The 19,515-nt window shown below is 42.3% G+C and overlaps 1 protein-coding gene and 1 non-coding gene across 2 annotated transcripts in view; both read left to right on the top strand.

The window, feature by feature from the left end:
* The window catches only part of WDR88 (WD repeat domain 88), a 28,539-nt gene extending 14,342 nt beyond the window's left edge, over positions 1–14,197 (top strand). The window contains exons 9-11 of the mRNA XM_058155411.1: positions 3,972–4,040; positions 5,995–6,087; positions 14,090–14,197. Coding sequence (XP_058011394.1) covers positions 3,972–4,040; positions 5,995–6,087; positions 14,090–14,197 — 270 coding nt within the window. The remainder of the gene's footprint in view (positions 1–3,971; positions 4,041–5,994; positions 6,088–14,089) is intronic.
* Positions 14,183–14,256, top strand: TRNAT-AGU (transfer RNA threonine (anticodon AGU)). The gene has a single exon. It is a non-coding gene; the product is annotated as a tRNA-Thr (tRNA).
* The last annotated feature ends 5,259 nt before the right edge of the window (positions 14,257–19,515 follow it).

A 19,515-nucleotide genomic window follows, 5' to 3' on the forward strand; every position in this document is an offset into this window, starting at 1 on the left:
TCCCACCTTTGCCATGTTCCTAGCACCAGCCCCTGCTCAGTCATTTGTGAAAGCAAAATAGCAATTGAATTGTGGTTGCTAGGCAACTGGAACATCATTCTTCGGGTGATTCATGATCAACCGTTGTAATTATTTCAGTCGTAGCCCGTGACACTCGAGATTGGAATCTGTTAACTCAAAGAAACCAGAATGTTTGTACATAAACTAGAGTGGAACAAACTGACATTCTCAAGTGATTATATTCATTTTACTGGTCCCGGATGAGGACTTAATAAAAGGAGGCCCTGCCATCTTTGTGCATCGCTGCTATAACATTAGAAAAGTGTAAGAGATGACGGAATAATCTATATATTGTCTATAAGACTGAAAACTATGAAAGACTACGAGATTTCATACCTACCCATCCTTTTGCCTGGCTGTTAAAATCATAATATGTGAAGCCCCGCACAGTCCTAAACGCTTGGGAAGTGTTCGACTAGTGATCTGTGATACGAAAATCCAGCATAGTTATCTTGTTTGCTGTGTATACTGTCATTGTGTGTAAATAATAATAATAATATCAAAATAAGTGCTTGGAAAGGGAGTCTATGTATTTATTTATTTCTATTCTCTATTTCTATTTATTTATGGATGGTCGGTTGTCCTTTGAAGATCATTTGATGACCGTCTCCAGGAGAGCTTTTTATCAGGTTCGCCTGATCCGCCAGTTGCGTCCCTTCCTGGACCGGGATGCCCTATGCACGGTCACTCATGCTTTCGTTACCTCTCGTCTGGACTATTGCAATGCTCTCTACATGGGGCTCCCCTTGAAGAGCACCCGGAGACTTCAGCTAGTCCAGAATGCGGCTGCGCGGGTTATTGAGGGAGCGGTTCGGAGCTCCCACATAACACCTATCCTGCGCAGACTGCACTGGCTACCTGTTGTTTTCCGGGTGCGCTTCAAGGTATTGGTTACCACCTTTAAAGCGCTCCATGGCTTAGGACTGGGTTACTTACGGGACCGTCTACTGCCGGCTTCTATCTCCCAGCGTCCGGTGCGTTCCCACAGAGAGGGACTCCTCAGGGTGCCGTCAGCCAAACAGTGTCGACTGGCGGCCCCCAGGGGGAGGGCCTTCTCTGTGGGGCTCCTTGAAGAGCACCGGAGACTTCAGCTAGCCCAGAATGCGGCTGCGCGGGTTATTGAGGGAGCGGTTCGGAGCTCCCACATAACACCTATCCTGCGCAGACTGCACTGGCTACCTGTTGTTTTCCGGGTGCGCTTCAAGGTATTGGTTACCACCTTTAAAGCGCTCCATGGCTTAGGACTGGGTTACTTACGGGACCGTCTACTGCCGGCTTCTATCTCCCAGCGTCCGGTGCGTTCCCACAGAGAGGGACTCCTCAGGGTGCCGTCAGCCAAACAGTGTCGACTGGCGGCCCCCAGGGGGAGGGCCTTCTCTGTGGGGGCTCCTACCCTGTGGAACGAGCTTCCCCTCGAGCTTCAACAACTACCTGACCTTAGGACCTTTCGCCGCGAACTTAAAACCTATTTATTTCGTATGGCTGGACTGGCCTGATTTTAAATTCTAAATTTTAAATTTTAATGGAATTTTGATGGGTTTTAAATTTTTGTAATTTTATGGGGTGTAAGGTCAGTTTTTTAAGGGTTGTTTTAATTATGATGTATTTCTGTCTGTATTTTATTTGCCTGTTCACCGCCCTGAGTCCTAAGGGAGAAGGGCGGTATACAAATTGAAACATTATTATTATTATTATTATTATTATTATTATTATTATTATTATTATTATTATTATTATTATTATTATTATTATTATTATTATTATTATTATTTAGAAAATTTATATTGCCACTCAGGGGTGGTATTAACTTACCTTCGCTACCAGTTTGCAAATGTGAGTGTGTGCAGAGCCTTACGCACATGGGCAGAGCATCAAAAACGGGACGTGATGACGTCCGGGCGGGTGGGCGGAGCCTCCCATAGCCGCCGCTTCCAGTTCGCCTGAACCGGATAGAACTGGCTGAATACCACCACTGTTACCACTTACTCGCACATTTTTAAATATAAATTACATTACTGTTAGACGTTAAGGAATTTCATATGCTTTCACAATGGAAAACGCTCTTCAGAATACAGGCAGCCCTCAACTTACAAACATAACGGAGCCCAACCAGAGGTGGGATTCAGATGGTTCGTACCAGTTCAGGCGAACTGGTAGCGGAGATCACGGGTGCCCGGCTCTATGACGTCCTTTTTAGGCACGTTTTTGAGGCCAGGCGCAGGCGAGCAAAGTGCATATGCAGAAGCGAGAGTGCGTGCGCGGGGGGCGAACCAGCGGTAAGAATATTGGAAACCCACCGCAGAGCCCAACATCTATGTTGCTAAGCGAGACATTTGTTAAGTGAGTTTGGCCCCATTTTACGACTTTTCTAGCCACGTTTCTTCAATTAGTTGCGGTTGCTAGATTAGTCACACGGTTGTTTATTTATTTATTTATTTATTTATTTTGTCACAACATCATACAAAAAGATTATATAGTATATACACATATAAACATATATAGGAAGAAGAAAAGAAGAACAATAGGACAGGAACGGTAGGCACGTTTGTGCGCTTATGCAGGCCCCTTATGGTCCTCTTAGGAATGGGGTGAGGTCAATAGTAGAGAGTTTTTGGTTAAAGCTTTTAGGATTATGAGAAGAGACCACAGAGTCAGGTAAAGTATTCCAAGCACTGATGATTCTGTTGCAGAAGTCATATTTTCTGCAATCTAGATTAAAGCGGTTTACATTAAGTTTAAATCTATTGGTTGCCCTTGTATTATTGCAATTAAAGCTGAAGTAGTCTTTGACAGGAAGGACATTACAATAGATGATTCTGTGAGTTAAACTTAGGTCTTGTCGAAGGCGACGGAGTTCCAAGTTTTCTAAGCCTAGAATTTCAAGTCTGGTGGGATAAGGTATTTTGTTGTTTTCTGAGGAATGGAGAACTCTTCTTGTAAAATATTTCTGGACACGTTCAATTGTATTGATGTCAGAGATGCTAAGCGAGACATTTGTTAAGTGAGTTTGGCCCCATTTTACGACTTTTCTAGCCACGTTTCTTCAATTAGTTGCGGTTGCTAGATTAGTCACACGGTTGTTAAGTGAACCTGGCTTCCCCATAGACTTTAACATAACATAACATAACATCAGAGTTGGAAGGGACCTTGGAGGCCTTCTAGTCCAACCCCCTGCCCAGGCAGGAAACCCTACACCATCTCAGTCAGATGGTTATCCAACATTTTCTTAAAAATTTCCAGTGTTGGAGCATTCACAAGACTTCTGCAGGCAAGTCGTTCCACTGATTAATTGTTCTAACTGTCAGGAAATTTCTCCTTAGTTCTAAGTTGCTTCTTTCTTTGATCAGTTTCCACCCATTGCTTCTTGTTCTACCCTCAGGTGCTTTGGAGAACAGCCCGACTCCCTCTTCTTTGTGGCAGCCCCTGAGATATTGGAAGACTGCTATCATGTCTCCCCTAGTCCTTCTTTTTGTTAAACTAGACATACCCAGTTCCTGCAACCGTTCTTCATATGTTTTATCCTTTGTTTTATCCTTTGTTTGTCATAAAATCGCAAAAAGGGGGGGTGTCACACGACCCCAGGACATGGCAACCGTCGTAAATATGAACCAGTTCCGAAGGTAAATCACATGTCCATGGGGATGCTGCAACGGTTGTAAGTGTGAAAAATGGTCATAAATCCCTTTTTCCGGTGCCGTTGTAACTTCGACCGGTCACTAAATGAAGTACTATAAGTCGAGGACTACCTGTAGTGGAATGAAACAGAAATGAAACCTACCAGGGTAATCTTCAGCCTGCTCCTCCAAATTAAATTGGATATTACTTTTTCTTCAGTAGCCTTAGGAGTGTAGCTAGAAATCTAGCTAGGAATGTGTTTTATGTCTTACGGCTGATAAATTATGTTTCTGCAGGGTCACGCTGATTGGGTGACAGATGTGGCCATTAGCCAGGACAAGAAGCTTGTTGTTTCCTCTTCAAAGGTATTATCAAAAGTTATCAGAGAATGTGTTCTGTTTCCCTTCCCCCAATACTCCCAGCAAAGAGTCAGTCAGAGGCCTCCTTTTCTGATTTATTTACATATATATAAATGTCCTGGCCACGTCTACCCACGGGCCTGCCAAGTTTCTGGAGATAACAAGGAAATTACAGATAAGGCCAGAATTACTCACGAATATATTCTTCCCTCCATTGATACAGTTTGCCCGTGCAAATTCATTGCTTTGTCCAAGACAAAAAACCAGGAAGTCCCGCCTCCTATTTATAGTCTCTGCAGATGTCACTGCATGACAATTATGACTTGGCTTTGTCCCAACGCTTCCTCTGCTGCGCGCGCCGGTCACGCCTGCGCAGTCTTGCATCACTCCAAAACTGTTCTTGGGGCGTTGCCAAATCAGAAAAAGGCTCCAGGGAAATCAGGCTTTGCCGGCCCCTCCTCCTCCCTTTGAGTGGGTGCCAGGGAGGGAAAGGGCTCAAGAGAAGCAGGGCTGGCCAGGTCTTCTCCCTCACTTTCTGAATCATCCGAGTCCAGGAGTCCGGGTCCAGGAACCTGGGTCACAACAGAATGCACTGAAATGTTTCAACACTCGCAATAGGAGATTATCTTTGCGGCGATGAATCAGAGCTCCAAAACGATAAACTTCAAGCGATAAAATTCTCAAAACGTCTGACAGCTAATCCGCGACTTATGACCACAATTGAGACCAAAATGTCTGTTGTTAAGCGAGGCGTTTGTTAAGTGAGTCAGCCTATTTGCCAAAGCACCAAAACCAGGGGTGAAATCCAGCAGGGTTCTGACAGGTTCTGGAGAACCGGTAGCGGAAATTTTGAGCAGTTCGGAGAACCGGCAAATACCACCTCTGGCTGGCCCCAGAGTGGGGTGGGAATGGAGATTTTGCAATATCCTTCCCCCAGGATTGTAGAGGGAACGGGGATTTTGCAGTATCCTTCCCCTGCCATGCCCACCAAGCCACGCCCACCAAGCCACGCCACGCCACACCCACCAAGCCACGCCCACAAATTTGCTTAAGCACCACCTGATTCACTTAACAATTGCAGTGATTCGCTTAACAATGAGCTTTTTTTGCAGTGGCCAAAGAAGTTCATAAAATCAGGTACACGCCATTTAATAACCACTTTCCTTAGCAACGGAAAATCTGGTCCCAGTTGTCGTCGTACGTTGATGACTACTTTATTGTCTTGTTCTGTCCCCCTCGCCTCAGTCCAAGAGATGACTTAATTAGCCAGCACTATCAGCTCTGGCAGAAAACTAGCGAGCGTCTGCCAAGTGTCTCTGTTATCTCCCTTGAGGCCGATGAGTCAACCAGGAACAAACAGTACTTCAGCTCTAGTTAAGCAGTTGATTTGCTTGCCACGAAGGGGTATAGCAGCCCTTGCTGCTTTTATATCCTGTGGGGTGTGGCTTCATGACTCAGCACTTCCTAGGCCTTCCTCACCCCTGCTTCTGTTGTTCCCGCCTCTCCTGCCTATGAAACCTAGGGTCCAGCCAGGCCTGATTACCATCAGCTGGGTCTGGAGGCATGGCCTGGGGGGGGAAAGAGTCAGGGGACGGAGGCCTCGTTATCTCCTCCACCTGGCCTGCCTCTGGCTCCTGGAGCTGAGCCAGGGAACCCGGTGCTCCAGAGGTAAGTCCTGATGGCCCTTCCCCCTCACTTTCCGAATCACTTTCTGGTAAGGGGCCCAGCTCGGGGGGCGCAGACACAACATGTCTAGTTATTGGAAGGACAATCATCTATTGAGAGAATACAAACAGTTTCGCATGGCTTCGTCAATTAAATTTTTAAGTTACTAAAGAATCCTGGCAACCAAGAAAACCATGGAAAAAACGTGGCACATTGTAGTCAACTCAAAGTCCAACCATTATCTGGAAGAACTGCAATTCCGGACACTGATACAAAAATTCTTCTAATATTATAGGACCAGACAGTGAGATTATGGGATATTAAAAATGCCAACGAAATCCCCATGGTGATTCAAGCCGTGAAAACCAAAGGTTCCAAAATATGCAAGGTCAGTATATTTAATAGAAGTGACAGATTTGATGGGATGGGATGGGATGGGATGGGATGGGATGGGATGGGATGGAATAGAATCAGGGATGAAATGCTCCCAGTTTGGATCAGTTCGGCCGAAACAGTAGCGGTGATGGCCAGTGGTTTGGAGAACCGGTAGCGATAGCAACGTGAGGTTCTGCCCACCGACCTGGTCGTCATTACTTCCTGGTTTTAACCAGGAAGTAAACTGTTTTTTACCCTCTGCTCATGCGCAGAATGGTTTGTGCATGCACAGAGGGTCCACCCACGCAGGGCGTGTGCACTTCCAAACCATTTGGGAAGGTAAGTAGATTTCACCCCTGAATGGAATGGAATGGAATAGAGTAGAGTAGAGTAGAGTAGAGTAGAATAGAATAGAATAGAATAGAATAGAATAGAATAAAATTGGAATGGAATGGAATGGAATGGAATAGACTAGACTAGAACAGAATAGAATAGAATAGAAGTTGGAATGGAATGGAATGGAATGGAATGGAATGGAATGGAATAGAGTAGAGTAGAATAGAGTAGAATAGAATAGAATAGAATAGAATAGAATAGAATAGAATAGAATAGAATAGAATAGAATAGAATGGGATGGAATGGGATGGAATGGGATGGAATAGAGTAGAGTAGAGTAGAGTAGAATAGAATAGAATAGAATAGAATAGAATGGAATGGAATGGAATGGAATGGAATGGAATGGAATGGAATGGGATGGAATAGAGTAGAGTAGAATAGAATAGAATAGAATAGAATAGAATAGAATAGAAGTTGGAATAGAATAGAATAGAATAGAATAGAATAGAATAGAAGTTGGAATAGAATAGAATAGAATAGAATAGAATAGAATAGAATAGAATAGAATAGAATAGAATAGAATAGAATAGAATAGAATAAAGTTGTAATGGAGTGGAATGGAATAGACTAGACTAGACTAGACTAGAATACAATAGAAGTTGGAATGGAATGGAATGGAATGGAATAGAATAGAGTAGAGTATAGAGTAGAATAGAATAGAATAGAATAGAATAGAATAGAATAGAATAGAATAGAATAGAATAGAATGGAATGGGATGGAATAGAGTAGAGTAGAGTAGAATAGAATAGAATAGAATAGGAGTTGGAACGGAACGGAACGGAACGGAACGGAACAGAACAGAACAGAGCAGAACAGAAAAAATATTGAGAAATAGTGAGTTGCAACTTAAGTGCATGTGGATGGCCAATTTTTGGCATGGAAGAGTTGTCAGTTCCAGATTGAGTGTCAAATGCCTATTACAGCTGAATTTCTTTTAACACCAACATCCAGTGTGAAGAATGTCAAAAATCTTTTCTGATCTTCCGGAACAAAGAAGACACAATAGAAACCCGGTGTGTATTTTGTCGACTAGCATCTCCCAACAAAGTTGTTTTACCGCCGCCACCCGCTTTGCCTTCAGATCTCTAAAGGATTCAGCAGCGAGCCGATTTTAAAACATTTGTGGACATCGCAATCTTTTTTTTTTTTTTTTAGTTTTCCTGTAACGTAGTGTGGCAAATAAAATGAAATAAAAATTTCCACAACGAATTTACCTGCTGCTCGATTTCTGTGGTCTGATTAAAAAATGGCGAAGACAGAATGGTTGAAAGAATTCAGTTCATGCTTCTAACGGGCGGATATAGGTAGACCTCAAGTTATGGCCACAGCTAAGCTCAAAATTTCTGTTGCGCAGTAGAGTTTTGTCCCAATGTTATTGCCACAGTTGTTAAGTGGATTGCTGAGGTTGTTAAGTTAATAACGAGGTTGTAAATTGAATCCTGGCTTCTGCGTTGACTTTGCTTGTCAGAAGATCGCAAAACAATTGATCACATGACCCCAGGACACTGCAGCCGTCATAAATGTGAGTCAATTGCCAAGTGTCCCGAGTTTGATCATGTGGCCAATGCTGGATGCTGGAAAGGTTGTAAGTGTGACAAAAATGGCCGTAAGTCACTTTTTTTCAGTGCCGCTGTAACTTTGAACGGTCATTAAATGAATTGTTGTAATTCGAGGACTACCTCTATCACTTTCGGTTCAGTTCACCAGTTTAAGTCTTGCAAGAAGACAAGACTTTATTTATTTATTTATTTATTTTATTTTATTTTATTTATTTATTTATTATTTAGATTTTTATACCGCCCTTCTCCCGAAGGACTCAGGGCGGTGTACAGCCGGATTTAAAACAATACAATGTACAGATTAAAACAGCAGTTAAAATAACATATTCTATTAGTGGCCGAAAATTTAAAACCGTCAAATTTGACCCATAAATAAAATACCCCAATTAAAATTATTAAAATTCAAAAAATTTAAAAAAATTAAGCCAGTCCCGCTTGGATAAACAAGTGCGTTTTCAATTCACGGCGAAAGGTCCGAAGGTCAGGTAATTGACGCAAACCAGGGGGAAGTTCGTTCCAGAGGGTAGGTGCTCCAACAGAGAAGGCCCTTCCCCTGGGGGCCGCCAGCCGACATTGCTTGGCGGACGGCACCCTGAGAAGACCCTCTCTGTGTGAGCGTACGGGTCGGTGGGAGGCGTGAGGTAACAGCAGGCGGTCCCGTAAGTACCCAGGCCCTAAGCCATGGAGCGCTTTAAAGGTGGTAACCAACACCTTGAAGCGCACCCGAAAGACCACAGGTAGCCAGTGCAGACTGCGCAGGAGCGGTGTTACATAGGAGCAACGTGTGGCTCCCTCAATCACCCGCGCAGCTGCATTCTGGACTAACTGAAGCCTCCAAGTGCACTTCAGGGGTAGCCCCATGTAGAGAGCATTGCAATAATCCAGACGGGAAGTGACAAAGTGTGAGTGACCGTGATGTCAATTGACTTTGACATCAATTGATTATGACTGGTTCTTGTGAGTTATCGAGAGGGGATTTTCAGACATCATAAATATGGGTGACATAGAAAGCAGGTTTAGTGGGTAAGACGCTGAGCTTATCGATTGAAAAGCCGGCAGTTCAGTGGTTTGAATCCCTTGTGCCGCGTAAAGGGGTGACCTTCCATTACTTCTCCCAGTTTCTGCCAACCTAGCAGTTCGAAAGCACTTAAAAAATGCAACTAGAAAAATAGGAACCACCTTTGGTGGGAAGGTAACAGTGTTCCGTGCGCCTTTGGCATTTAGTCATGCTGGACACATGACCACGGCGACGTCTTCGGACAGTGCTGGCTCTTCGGCTTTGAAACGGAGATGAGCACTGCCCCCCCCCCCCAGAGTCGAGAACAACTAGCATGTGTGTGCGAGGGGAACCTTGACCTTACTAAAAAGCAGGTGTGATAAGGGGAAAAACCCTTATGAATTATAGCACATTTGTGCACTAGCGCGGATTTGATCTCATTCAAAATAATAAATTGCTTTATAGAATTTGAATACTTTTAGTTCACAGCAGGGACAAAAAATGGTTATAGAGTCAGCCTGGGCTGTAATAGCTTTTAGAGATAGAGCTGCATAATGGGATAAACCTTGAACTAATATAAGAGTTTAAAGTGCTATGTTGTGTAAATGAAATTGCTCCTAATCCTGTTGTATGTTTTTTCCCCCAGATAAATTATACAGCGTTGTAATAAAATGTCACTTTAGAAAAAAAAAAAAAAGCACGTCGCTTTACCCTGCGAGGTGAACTCTTCAATAAATGTAACAGTACTTTAATAAAAGCATTTTAAATACATTATATGCCATTCTGGGTTTTCCTTTTTATAATATTATAAAGCCATGATGTATTGCTCCTGGAGTTCATTTTCCTGGTAATTATTATTGAACTGAATAATTCATGGATTTAGGTAAAAGGTTGGCTTTGATTTAATTAAACAACAGACAGTATTGTTTTTTTCCTTATTCTCAATTTCCCTCATGAACAGGATTATCCTTGAAGGCGAGAGCTAGCTGTTGAACGGAATTTTATCTGACATAGCGCTCCATGTATTTATTTATTTATACATGAAACAAATGTATATATATATATAGCTGCCAAATTCATACCAGGTAATTCTGGGCAGTATGTACAGGTAGCCCAACATTTCTGTTGTTAAACGAGACATTTGTTAAGTGAGTTTGGCCTCATTTTACGACTCTTCTTGCCTCAGTTCTTAAGCGAATCACCGCAGTTGATAAGTTAGTGAAACGGTTGTTAAGTGAATCGGGCTTCCCCTTTGACTTTGCTTGTTGGAAGATCGTAAAAAGGGGATCACGTGACCTTCGGACACGGCAACGGTCATAAATATGAACCAGTTGCCAAGCGTCTCAGTTTCGATCATGTGACCCTCTGGTCGTAAGAATGAAAAATGGCCGTAAGTCTCTTTTTCAGTGCTGTTTTTCAGTGCTGTTGTAACTTTGAATGGTCACTAAAGGAACTGTTGTAAGTCAAGGACTACTATATACAGCATTTAAAAAAACCCACGATTTAGCACATGTACGCTCAGTCCCCTCCCAGCCATGGCTACACAACCAGACAAACCATTTGACCAGCTCCAAATGGGATCCCCAAGGCTGTTGACAAAACCATTGTCAGGACTTATGAAATTTGAAGGAATAGAATAGAATAGAATAGAATAGAATAGAATAGAATTTTATTGGCCAAGTGTGATTGGACACACAAGGAATTTGTCTTGGTGCATATGCTCTCAGTGTACATAAAAGAAAAGATACGTTCATCAAGGTATATACAAGTGGAGAAAATTTGAATTTGAGAAGATGGACTAATTTTAAAAATGGACTGTAAGAAGAAGCAATATGTGAAGGGAAGATTGTATTGGCATTGTTCCTTTTCTTTTTTATTATTCTTTCTTATCTCTTTATTTTTATTGTGAGGGGATTTAAAGTTTTAGAGAGGGGTGGGAGTTTATGTATATTTTTTATACATAATCACATATAGCTTGTGATTGTTGGTCATAATACCCAGTATTTGCTCTGGGAAGTCCGGGGGGGGGGGGGAAGGAGAAGGAGGGGGGGGGGGGGGGAAAGAGGGGGAAAATGATGGATGGATTGGTTATTAATGTACAGTAATGATTGAAGATATGAAATTAAAATTTGAAATGATATTGGGGCTGCCCGACTGCCATTTCAGAAAGAAAGGGAGAGAGGAGTAGAAGGAGGGAAGAAAGTAGGTAGCAAAGAGTTGAGAAGGAGGAGGGGAATAAGAAGGTTCGAAAGGGAGGAGTGGAGAAGGAGGAGAGGAAGTAATAAAATGAAGAAGATGAAGGAGGGGAAAGTAGTAGAGGGTAGAGGGAGGTTGTGAAGAAAGGAAGTGGCAGTCGGGCAGGCCCGAATCAGCAATAAATAAAAATTAATTATTAATGATGGATAACAGTTTGTACATAAATATGATGTTGGAAAATGGAAATAAATATATATATATATAAAAAACAACCATTGTCAAGCCTGGACGCCATCTTTTTCTTTCATTGGGGGTGTTACTTGGAACCCTGACATTCATCTCTTTAAGATCTTGTGGAGAAGCAGCAAAGTGAGGCCTAATCTTAACTTTGGGGGAACGACGTCCCAAAGACAGGGAGCCACCACAGAGAAGGCCCTTTCCAGCAATTTCTGACCAGTTCTGGAGAACCGGTAGCGGAAATTTTGAATAGTTTGGAGAACCAGTAAATACCACCTCTGATGGGCCCATCTATTCTCTGCCTCCCGTGTCCCAGCTGATCGGGAGGAAATGGAGATTTTGCAGTATCCTTCCCTTGGAGTGGGGAGGGAATGGAGATTTTGCAGTATCTTTCCCCTGGAGTAAGGTGGGAATGGAGATTTTGCAGTATCCTTCCCATGAGATGGGGTGGAAATGGAGATTTTGCAGTATCCTTCCCCTGGAGTAGGGTGGGAATGGAGATTTTGCAGCATCCTTCCCATGAGATGGGGTGGAAATGGAGATTTTGCAGCATCCTTCCCCTGGTGTAGGGAGGGAATGGGGATTTTGCAGTATCCTTCCCTTGGAGTAGGGTGGGAATGGAAATTTTGCAGTATTCTTCCCTTGGAGTGGGGAGGGAATGGAGATTTTGCAGTATCCTTCCCCTGGAGTAGGGTGGGAATGGAGATTTTGCAGTATCCTTCCCATGAGATGGGGTGGAAATGGAGATTTTGCAGTATCCTTCCCCTGGAGTGGGGAGGGAATGGAGATTTTGCAGTATCCTTCCCCTGGAGTAGGGTGGGAATGGAGATTTTGCAGTATCCTTCCCATGAGATGGGGTGGAAATGGAGATTTTGCAGCATCCTTCCCCTGGTGTAGGGAGGGAATGGGGATTTTGCAGTATCCTTCCCTTGGAGTAGGGTGGGAATGGAAATTTTGCAGTATTCTTCCCTTGGAGTGGGGAGGGAATGGAGATTTTGCAGTATCCTTCCCCTGCCACGCCCACCAAGACACACCCCACAGAACCGGTAGTTAAAAAAAAAATTGAATCCCACCACTGGCCCTTTTCCTAGATCCCAGTTCGGATTGTCGGTGGATTTTTGTATCTTTGCTTTCATGGCATTAGTTTGTAGTGCTTGTCCTTGAGCAGCGAGTATTAAACCTTCCGTTTCTTTCTTGATGGTTCCCATCTTAAGCCATGCCCATGTCAAGCTGTCATCACATTTTCCTTCAATGGTTTTCAAGTGCGGTCCATGCAAAGCTTTGGATTTCCATCTATTTAATTTGTCATCCAGCTGTTTTTTTTCCTTATAGTCTGCCCTTGTTTCTGTTGTTTTTATAACGTTCTCTGTTTTCACAGCCTGCAGCAACTGTTCTGTACTTTGGTTCACATAATCATTCAAACTTCGTTTTTCTTCTTCTATAGTTTGATCGTTTGTTGTTGTTGTTATTATCACAAAATGACAGTATAACAACAATAATAACTTCTTCTTCTTCTTCTTCTTCTTCTTCTTCTTCTTCTTCTTCTTCTTCTTCTTCTTCTTCTTCTTCTTCTTCTTCTTCTTCTTCATCTTCTTCTTCTTCTTCTTCTTCTTCTTATTATTATTATTATTTTATTTACACAAAATGACAGTATACACAGCAAACGAGATAATTATGCTGGATTTCGTATCACAGATCACTAGTCTGTGATACGAAATAATAATAATAATAATAATAATAATAATAATAATAATAATAATAATAATAATAATAATAATAATAATTAATCTGCACTACTATTAATCTTCTCATAGTTCCCATCACCAATCTCTTTCCATTTATGACTGTATGACTATAACTTGTTGCTGGCAATCCTTATGATTTATATTGATATATTGACCATCAATTGTGTTGTAAATGTCGTACCTTGATGAACGTATCTTTTCTTTTATTTACACTGAGAGCATATGCACCAAGACAAATTCCTTGTGTGTCCAATAAAAATTCTATTCTATTCTATTCTATTCTATTCTATTCTATTCTATTCTATTCTAATTGTTATTATTATTATTATTATTATTATTATTATTATTATTATTATTATTATTATTATTATTATTATTATTATTATTATTATTAAGGACCTGAAATGACAGCTCAGTTCCTAGCACCTTGTGCTGAAAGAAAGTAGAGGAGTGCAGTTTTTTAAAAAATTTAATTTAATTTAATTTAATTTAAATTCGAAGTAAAACATCCAGATGGCTCCATGGGGGCTGAGATCTCTCATTCGCTCCTGGATATTTCTAATGACATCTTTTAGAATTTTTATTTTTATTTTTATTGGCCAAGTGTGATTGGACACACAAGGAATTTGTCTTGGTGCATATGCTCTCAGTGTATATAAAAGAAAAGATACGTTCATCAAGGTACAACATTTACAACACAATTGATGGTCAATAGAATAGAATAGAATAGAATAGAATTTTTATTGGCCAAGTGTGATTATTAATTAGGATATTTGCACTCCTGTGCTCCGTTTGGCCCTCAGAAGCATTTTTTTTGTTTTGTTTGCAGCCTGCAAAAAAAGATTCTCCTTCTCTCCCCCCCCCCTCCAAAATCTTCTTTTCAGCCCCTTTTGCGTTTCCCACCAGCAACGCTCTTTCAAAGCCAGGCTTCCCTGCTTAGACACATGAAGCCGGATCTGCGGCTGTGCTCAGCAGCCGGCGCCGTGGCTTAGTTGGTTAAAGCGCCTGTCTAGTAAACAGGAGATCCTGGGTTCGAATCCCAGCGGTGCCTCTGGAGCGGGGACTTCCGTTTTGCGTTGGAAAAATAAATATATTTATTGTGCCTTTCAATTCTCTTTATTCGTTTGCGCGGTGGGGGGCAGTAGGTGTTTAACGGGGTGGGGGAGGGGCCTGCGGAAAAATGTTCGCCTTTAATAAAGCCCGGTCAAGTTTTTTTATTTCCCCGGTTTCTCTTCCTCTGCAGGTTTTTCAAAGTGCCTGATCGTTTGAATCCATCTGTTCTCAGAGACCCCTTTTTCTTGCAAACAGTTCACATCTGGGGGTGGGTGGGTCAAGGTCCCCTTCCTGCACAGCTTTTTACAAGATTAGAGACCCCATCTATATGCATCTTGGGAGGGAGGGAGGAAGGAAGGAAGGAGAGGAAAGTAATGGGGGGCGAGGGAGGAAGAGGGGAAGGGAGGAAGAAAAAGAAAGAAGGAAAGAAGGAAGGAAAAAGGAAGAGAAAGAGAAAGGAAGAGAAAGGAAGGAAGGAAGGAAGGAAGGAAGGAAGGAAGGAAGGAAGGAAGGAAGGGAGGAAAGAAATGGGGAATGAGGGAGGAAGGGAGAAAGAAAAAGAAAGAAAGAAGGAAGGAAGGAAAGAAGGAAGGAAGGAAAAGGAAAAAGGAAGGAAGGAAGGAAGGAAGGAAGGAAATGGGAAGGAAGGAGGAAGGAGAAAGAAAAGGAAGGACGGAAAGAAAAGAAAGAAGGAAGGAAGGAAAGAAAAGGAAAAGAAGGAAGGAGGAAAGAAATGGGGAACGAGGGAGGAAGAGGGGAAGGGAGAAAGAAAAAGAAGGAAGGAAGGAAAAAGAAAGAGAAAGAGAAAGGAAGAGAAAAGAAGGAAGGAGGAAAGAAGGGAGAGAGGGAGAGGAAGGAAGGAGATAAAAGGGAGGGAAGAAACGGGGAGGGAGAGAGAAAAGGAAGGGAGGGAGAAAAGGAAGGAAAAAAAGAAAGGAAAGAAAAAGAAAAGAAGGAAAGAATAGAGTTAGGGTTAGGTAACAGTTCAAAGTGTATTGTAGCTTTCTTCTCTAAACAAGGAGCAAAGATCTATGGCAGTGATGGCTAACCTTTTTGAGGTCGCATGCCAAAAGCGCAATCGCGCATGTGTGACAATACGCATGCGTACCTGCAGCCATAATGCAATGCGATCCCCCCCCCACTCCACCCCCACACGCACGCGACCCACCCGCACCCCTCTGGGCATGCATGCGCATCTCCCGCCTGCGTCCGCTGCACGCGTGGCAGAGAGCTGAAAATCAGCTGGCTGGCGGGAGGCGCGCTCGCATGCGGGGTGGAGCTGAGCTGGGCGAAGGCTCGCATGCCCCCAGAGAAGGCTCTGCGTGCCAACTGTGGGATGCGTGCCATAGGTTCGCCATCACGGATCTATGGATCGCATCAAAAACCAAGGGGATTATTCAGAAATTGCCAAGAATGGTTTCCCTGTCTGACTTGCTGAAACATTTTGAAATTTTGTGACTCTTTCCAAATCAAATGACGTGCAGGGTTTAAAGAAAAGGAATGTTTATGTTATATTTTAGATTATGTTTGTTAGATATAATATGCTAACATAGTGTAAGCCGCCCTGAGTCTTCGGAGAAGGGCGGGATATAAATGCAAATAAAATAAAAAAATAAAAAAATATAATACCCTGTATTTTGTTCTGGGAAGTCCTGGGTGGGGGAGGGGAAAGGGTGGGGTGGGGAGGGCGAAGATTACGAATGGATTGATTGCCAATGTACATGAATAATTGAAGAATTAATTAAGTTGGAATGGTGCACAGTCGGGCCTGCTCAGCAACCACTCCAGAAGGGAAAGGATAGGGAGAGAGGAGAATAGAGAAGGAAGAAAGTAGGTAGGTAGGTAGTAGGGGGAGAAGAAGGAGGGGAGGTGAGAGGGTCAGAAAGGGTGGAAGGGAGAAGTGGGAAGGAGGAGGGGAAGTAGGAAAGTGAGGCAGAGGAAGGTGGAGAAATTAAAAGAAGGTAGAGAAGGGTAGAAAGGTTTAAGGAAGGGAGTGGCGACTGGGCGGGCCCGATTGAGTACAATTTATGGGGAGGAATAAATGTTGGGTAATTGAATGTATTGTACACTGGTTAAATTGTTGGAAATATTATGGAAAATAAAATTAAAAATTTGAAAAAGAAAAGAAAAGGAATGTTTGGGCAGAAGAGAGCCAATTCATAGAAAAACATCACATTAAAAATGCAGCATTTTTAATGCCGAAAAATGACCTAAGAGAACGTGCCAGACTGTTCCTGAAGAAGCAAGGTACACGCAGTAAGGAGCCTCTTCCCATTATGAAAATATTTTAGGAACACAGCCTCCTCCTCCTCTTCTTCTTCTTCTTCTTCTTCTTCTTCTTCTTCTTCTTCTTCTTCTTCTTCTTCTTCTTCTTCTTCTTCTTCTTCTTCTTCTCCTTCTTCTCCTTCTCCTCCCTTTCTCCTTTCCTGTGTTTTTCTACCTGCTCAGCCCATCCCTCACCGCCTCTTCCTTCTTCCAAATGATTTTTTTCTCTTGTATTTCAGAGGTGGCATTTGCAGCAGCCGGTCCTGTGGGCTTGGTTGGTGGAAAAAGAAATACGAAAACTGCCTTCTTCCTGTGCAGTTGGAAGCAGAGACAGAAAACAATAAACACCGCCTGTTTAAAGCAGACCAGGATCGCTTCGTGAATCTTGGAGTAAGCTGTTAAGACAAATACGCAATCGCTTCATCCATCACTTGGCCGGGAAGGTGTCAAGTGAAGAGAAGCCGTCAGAAATTTGTACATTCATTCTTTCGCCCTCTTTCCCCCCCTCCACTCTTTCTTAAGTGTAGAAGCTGGAGATGAACTGAAGAGCAAATCTGAATGTTAACCAGCTTGCAAAATGTAACGCAACCACGTTTTCCTTCCAAGGAACTTCACTGTAGACGGGTGCACTCAGTGCTAGGCTTCAAATTTTTTTTACTGTGGCCGTGGCATGGCTTGGTGGGCGTAGCTTGGTAGGCATGGCAGGGGAAGGATACTGCAAAATCTCCATTCCCTCCCCACTCCTGGGGGAAGGATACTGCAAAATCCCCATTTCCTTCTGATCAGCTGGGACTTGGGAGGCCGAGAATAGATGTTGGTGGGGCCAGTCAGAATTTGTTACTACCGGTTCTCCGAACTACTCAAAATTTCCACTAGCGGTTCTCCAGAACTGGTCAGAACCTACTGAGACCCACCTCTGGGTGCACTTAGTGGCTTGGCTTTGGACATGATCTGAATCCAGCTCCTTTGGTTTAGTACGCAATTCAATCGACTGTTAAGTGCAGTGTCTTTCTGCTAATTGCAGACCCGACTGTAGGGCGGGTAGTCCTTGACTTAACAACCGTTCGTTTAGTGACCATTTGAAGCAGGGTAGAAGACCCACAGCCTAGATAACAGCCTAATAAATGAAATCTGAGTCCAAAGGGGAGGTGGGGATGGAGATAGTATCTCAGAAGGAAACCCTCTCCAGTTTGAGGGTTCTCAAACCGTTCTTTCCAGTAAAAGGTAAAGAATGGATACTTTCAGACTTGCAAGTTTCCTTTTCATGCAACATTACAATATAGGTATTCATTGTCATGTTTCTCATCTGCACTACTTCAAAGACCTAGCATCAACCTTGCAAGGCGTGCATAAGAGCACAATAGTGCCTACCGTTCCTGTCCTATTGTTCCCTTCATTATATCAAATTAATATAGTTGATGCATATTTTTTACTTATATATTTTCTTCAAGACATGTTGTTTTATCTATGACAATTGTTTGTGTAAACTGTTGTGACAAAAGAAATTAAAAAAAAAGTATTTTTCCCCTCCTTTATTTTATTTTATTTTATTTTTTCGGTGCTATCCGTCCTTCCTCAACTTTTTCATAGCAAGTTAGGTCAAAACTCTTCTGCAATTCAAACATTGCATTCTACACTTTGACTTCTATTTCAGGGCGAATTGTTTTAAGAGGAACCGTTTTTCCTGTGATTCTTGATCGCCTTGCTTTTGTACCAAGTAAATACGATTTCTTCCAAATCAGTATGAAAGATAAGAATTATGAGAGTGAGATGTATAGCAACAACAAATTTCTTACTAAGATACCCTCACTTGTATGACTGTAACTTTGTTGCTGGCAATCCTTATGATTTATGTTGATATATTGACCATCAATTGTGTTGTAAATGTTGTACCTTGATGAACGTACCTTTTCTTTTATGTACACTGAGAGCATACGCACCAAAGACAAATTCCTTGTGTGTCCAATCACACTTGGCCAATAAAAATTCTCTTCTATTCTATTGAGTAATTGTCTTAAAGGAACTGGAAATGTAACTGAACCCTTTAAGTGTTTATTTATTTCAATTGTGTCCTATGCACCCCATGCAAGGCAAACAAACTGGTCAGTCCTAGAGGAGATCAACCCTGACTGCTTTTTAGAAGGCCAGATCCTGAAGATGAAACTGAAATACTTTGACCACCTAATGAGAAAGAAGGACTCACTGGAGAAGAGCTTAATGCTGGGAACGATTGAGGGCAAAAGAAGAAGGGGACGACAGAGAATGAGGTGGCTGGATGGAGTCACTGAAGCAGTAGGCATGAGTTTAAATGCACTCCAGAGGATGGTAGAGGACAGGAAGGCCTGGAGGAATGTTGTCCATGGGGTCGCGATGGGTCGGACACGACTTCGCAACTAACAACAACAATGCACCCCAATTGATGAGCATCAGTATATTGATGATCTTAAAAATCTGTTCGTTGTTGTTCTTATTTTAGAAGAAGCTGACACTGCTTTGTGGAGCGTTTGTGCTAATTAATGAAGGCTGCTTGAAACTTCAGGGAATTCTCTCCCAGTCGCCTAGCAGTCACCTTAAACCAATTACTAATCTAACTCAGGTTTGGCACGCTAAAAATGCTTGGGTCAGGGGTGGACATCATGTCTAATATCTTGGGGGGGGGGGAAATCTGACAGGACTCAATCTCTGCTCCCTTAGTTCCTGTTTGAAATTTGCTCGGTTTTGAGAAAAATGCCATCACTACGTGCTTAAGTCAACCCAAAGTTCTTTTTTTAAAAAAATATTTTAATTATACGTTTTTCCGTTATTGTACAAAAGTGTTTAGTCAACAGTATATTGTCTGAGTCAATTTACTTTTACAAAATAATAATAGTCGTGCTAGTTATAATAGTAATAATAATCGTAATAATACTTGCTTAGATGTAATAATAATCTTTCATCATTTACTTTTACATTACAATAATCTTTTCTAATTTCTACCTCTTTTATCTAACCA

Source organism: Ahaetulla prasina, chromosome 12, assembly GCF_028640845.1.
Source record: "Ahaetulla prasina isolate Xishuangbanna chromosome 12, ASM2864084v1, whole genome shotgun sequence".
NCBI classification, from domain to species: domain Eukaryota; kingdom Metazoa; phylum Chordata; class Lepidosauria; order Squamata; family Colubridae; genus Ahaetulla; species Ahaetulla prasina.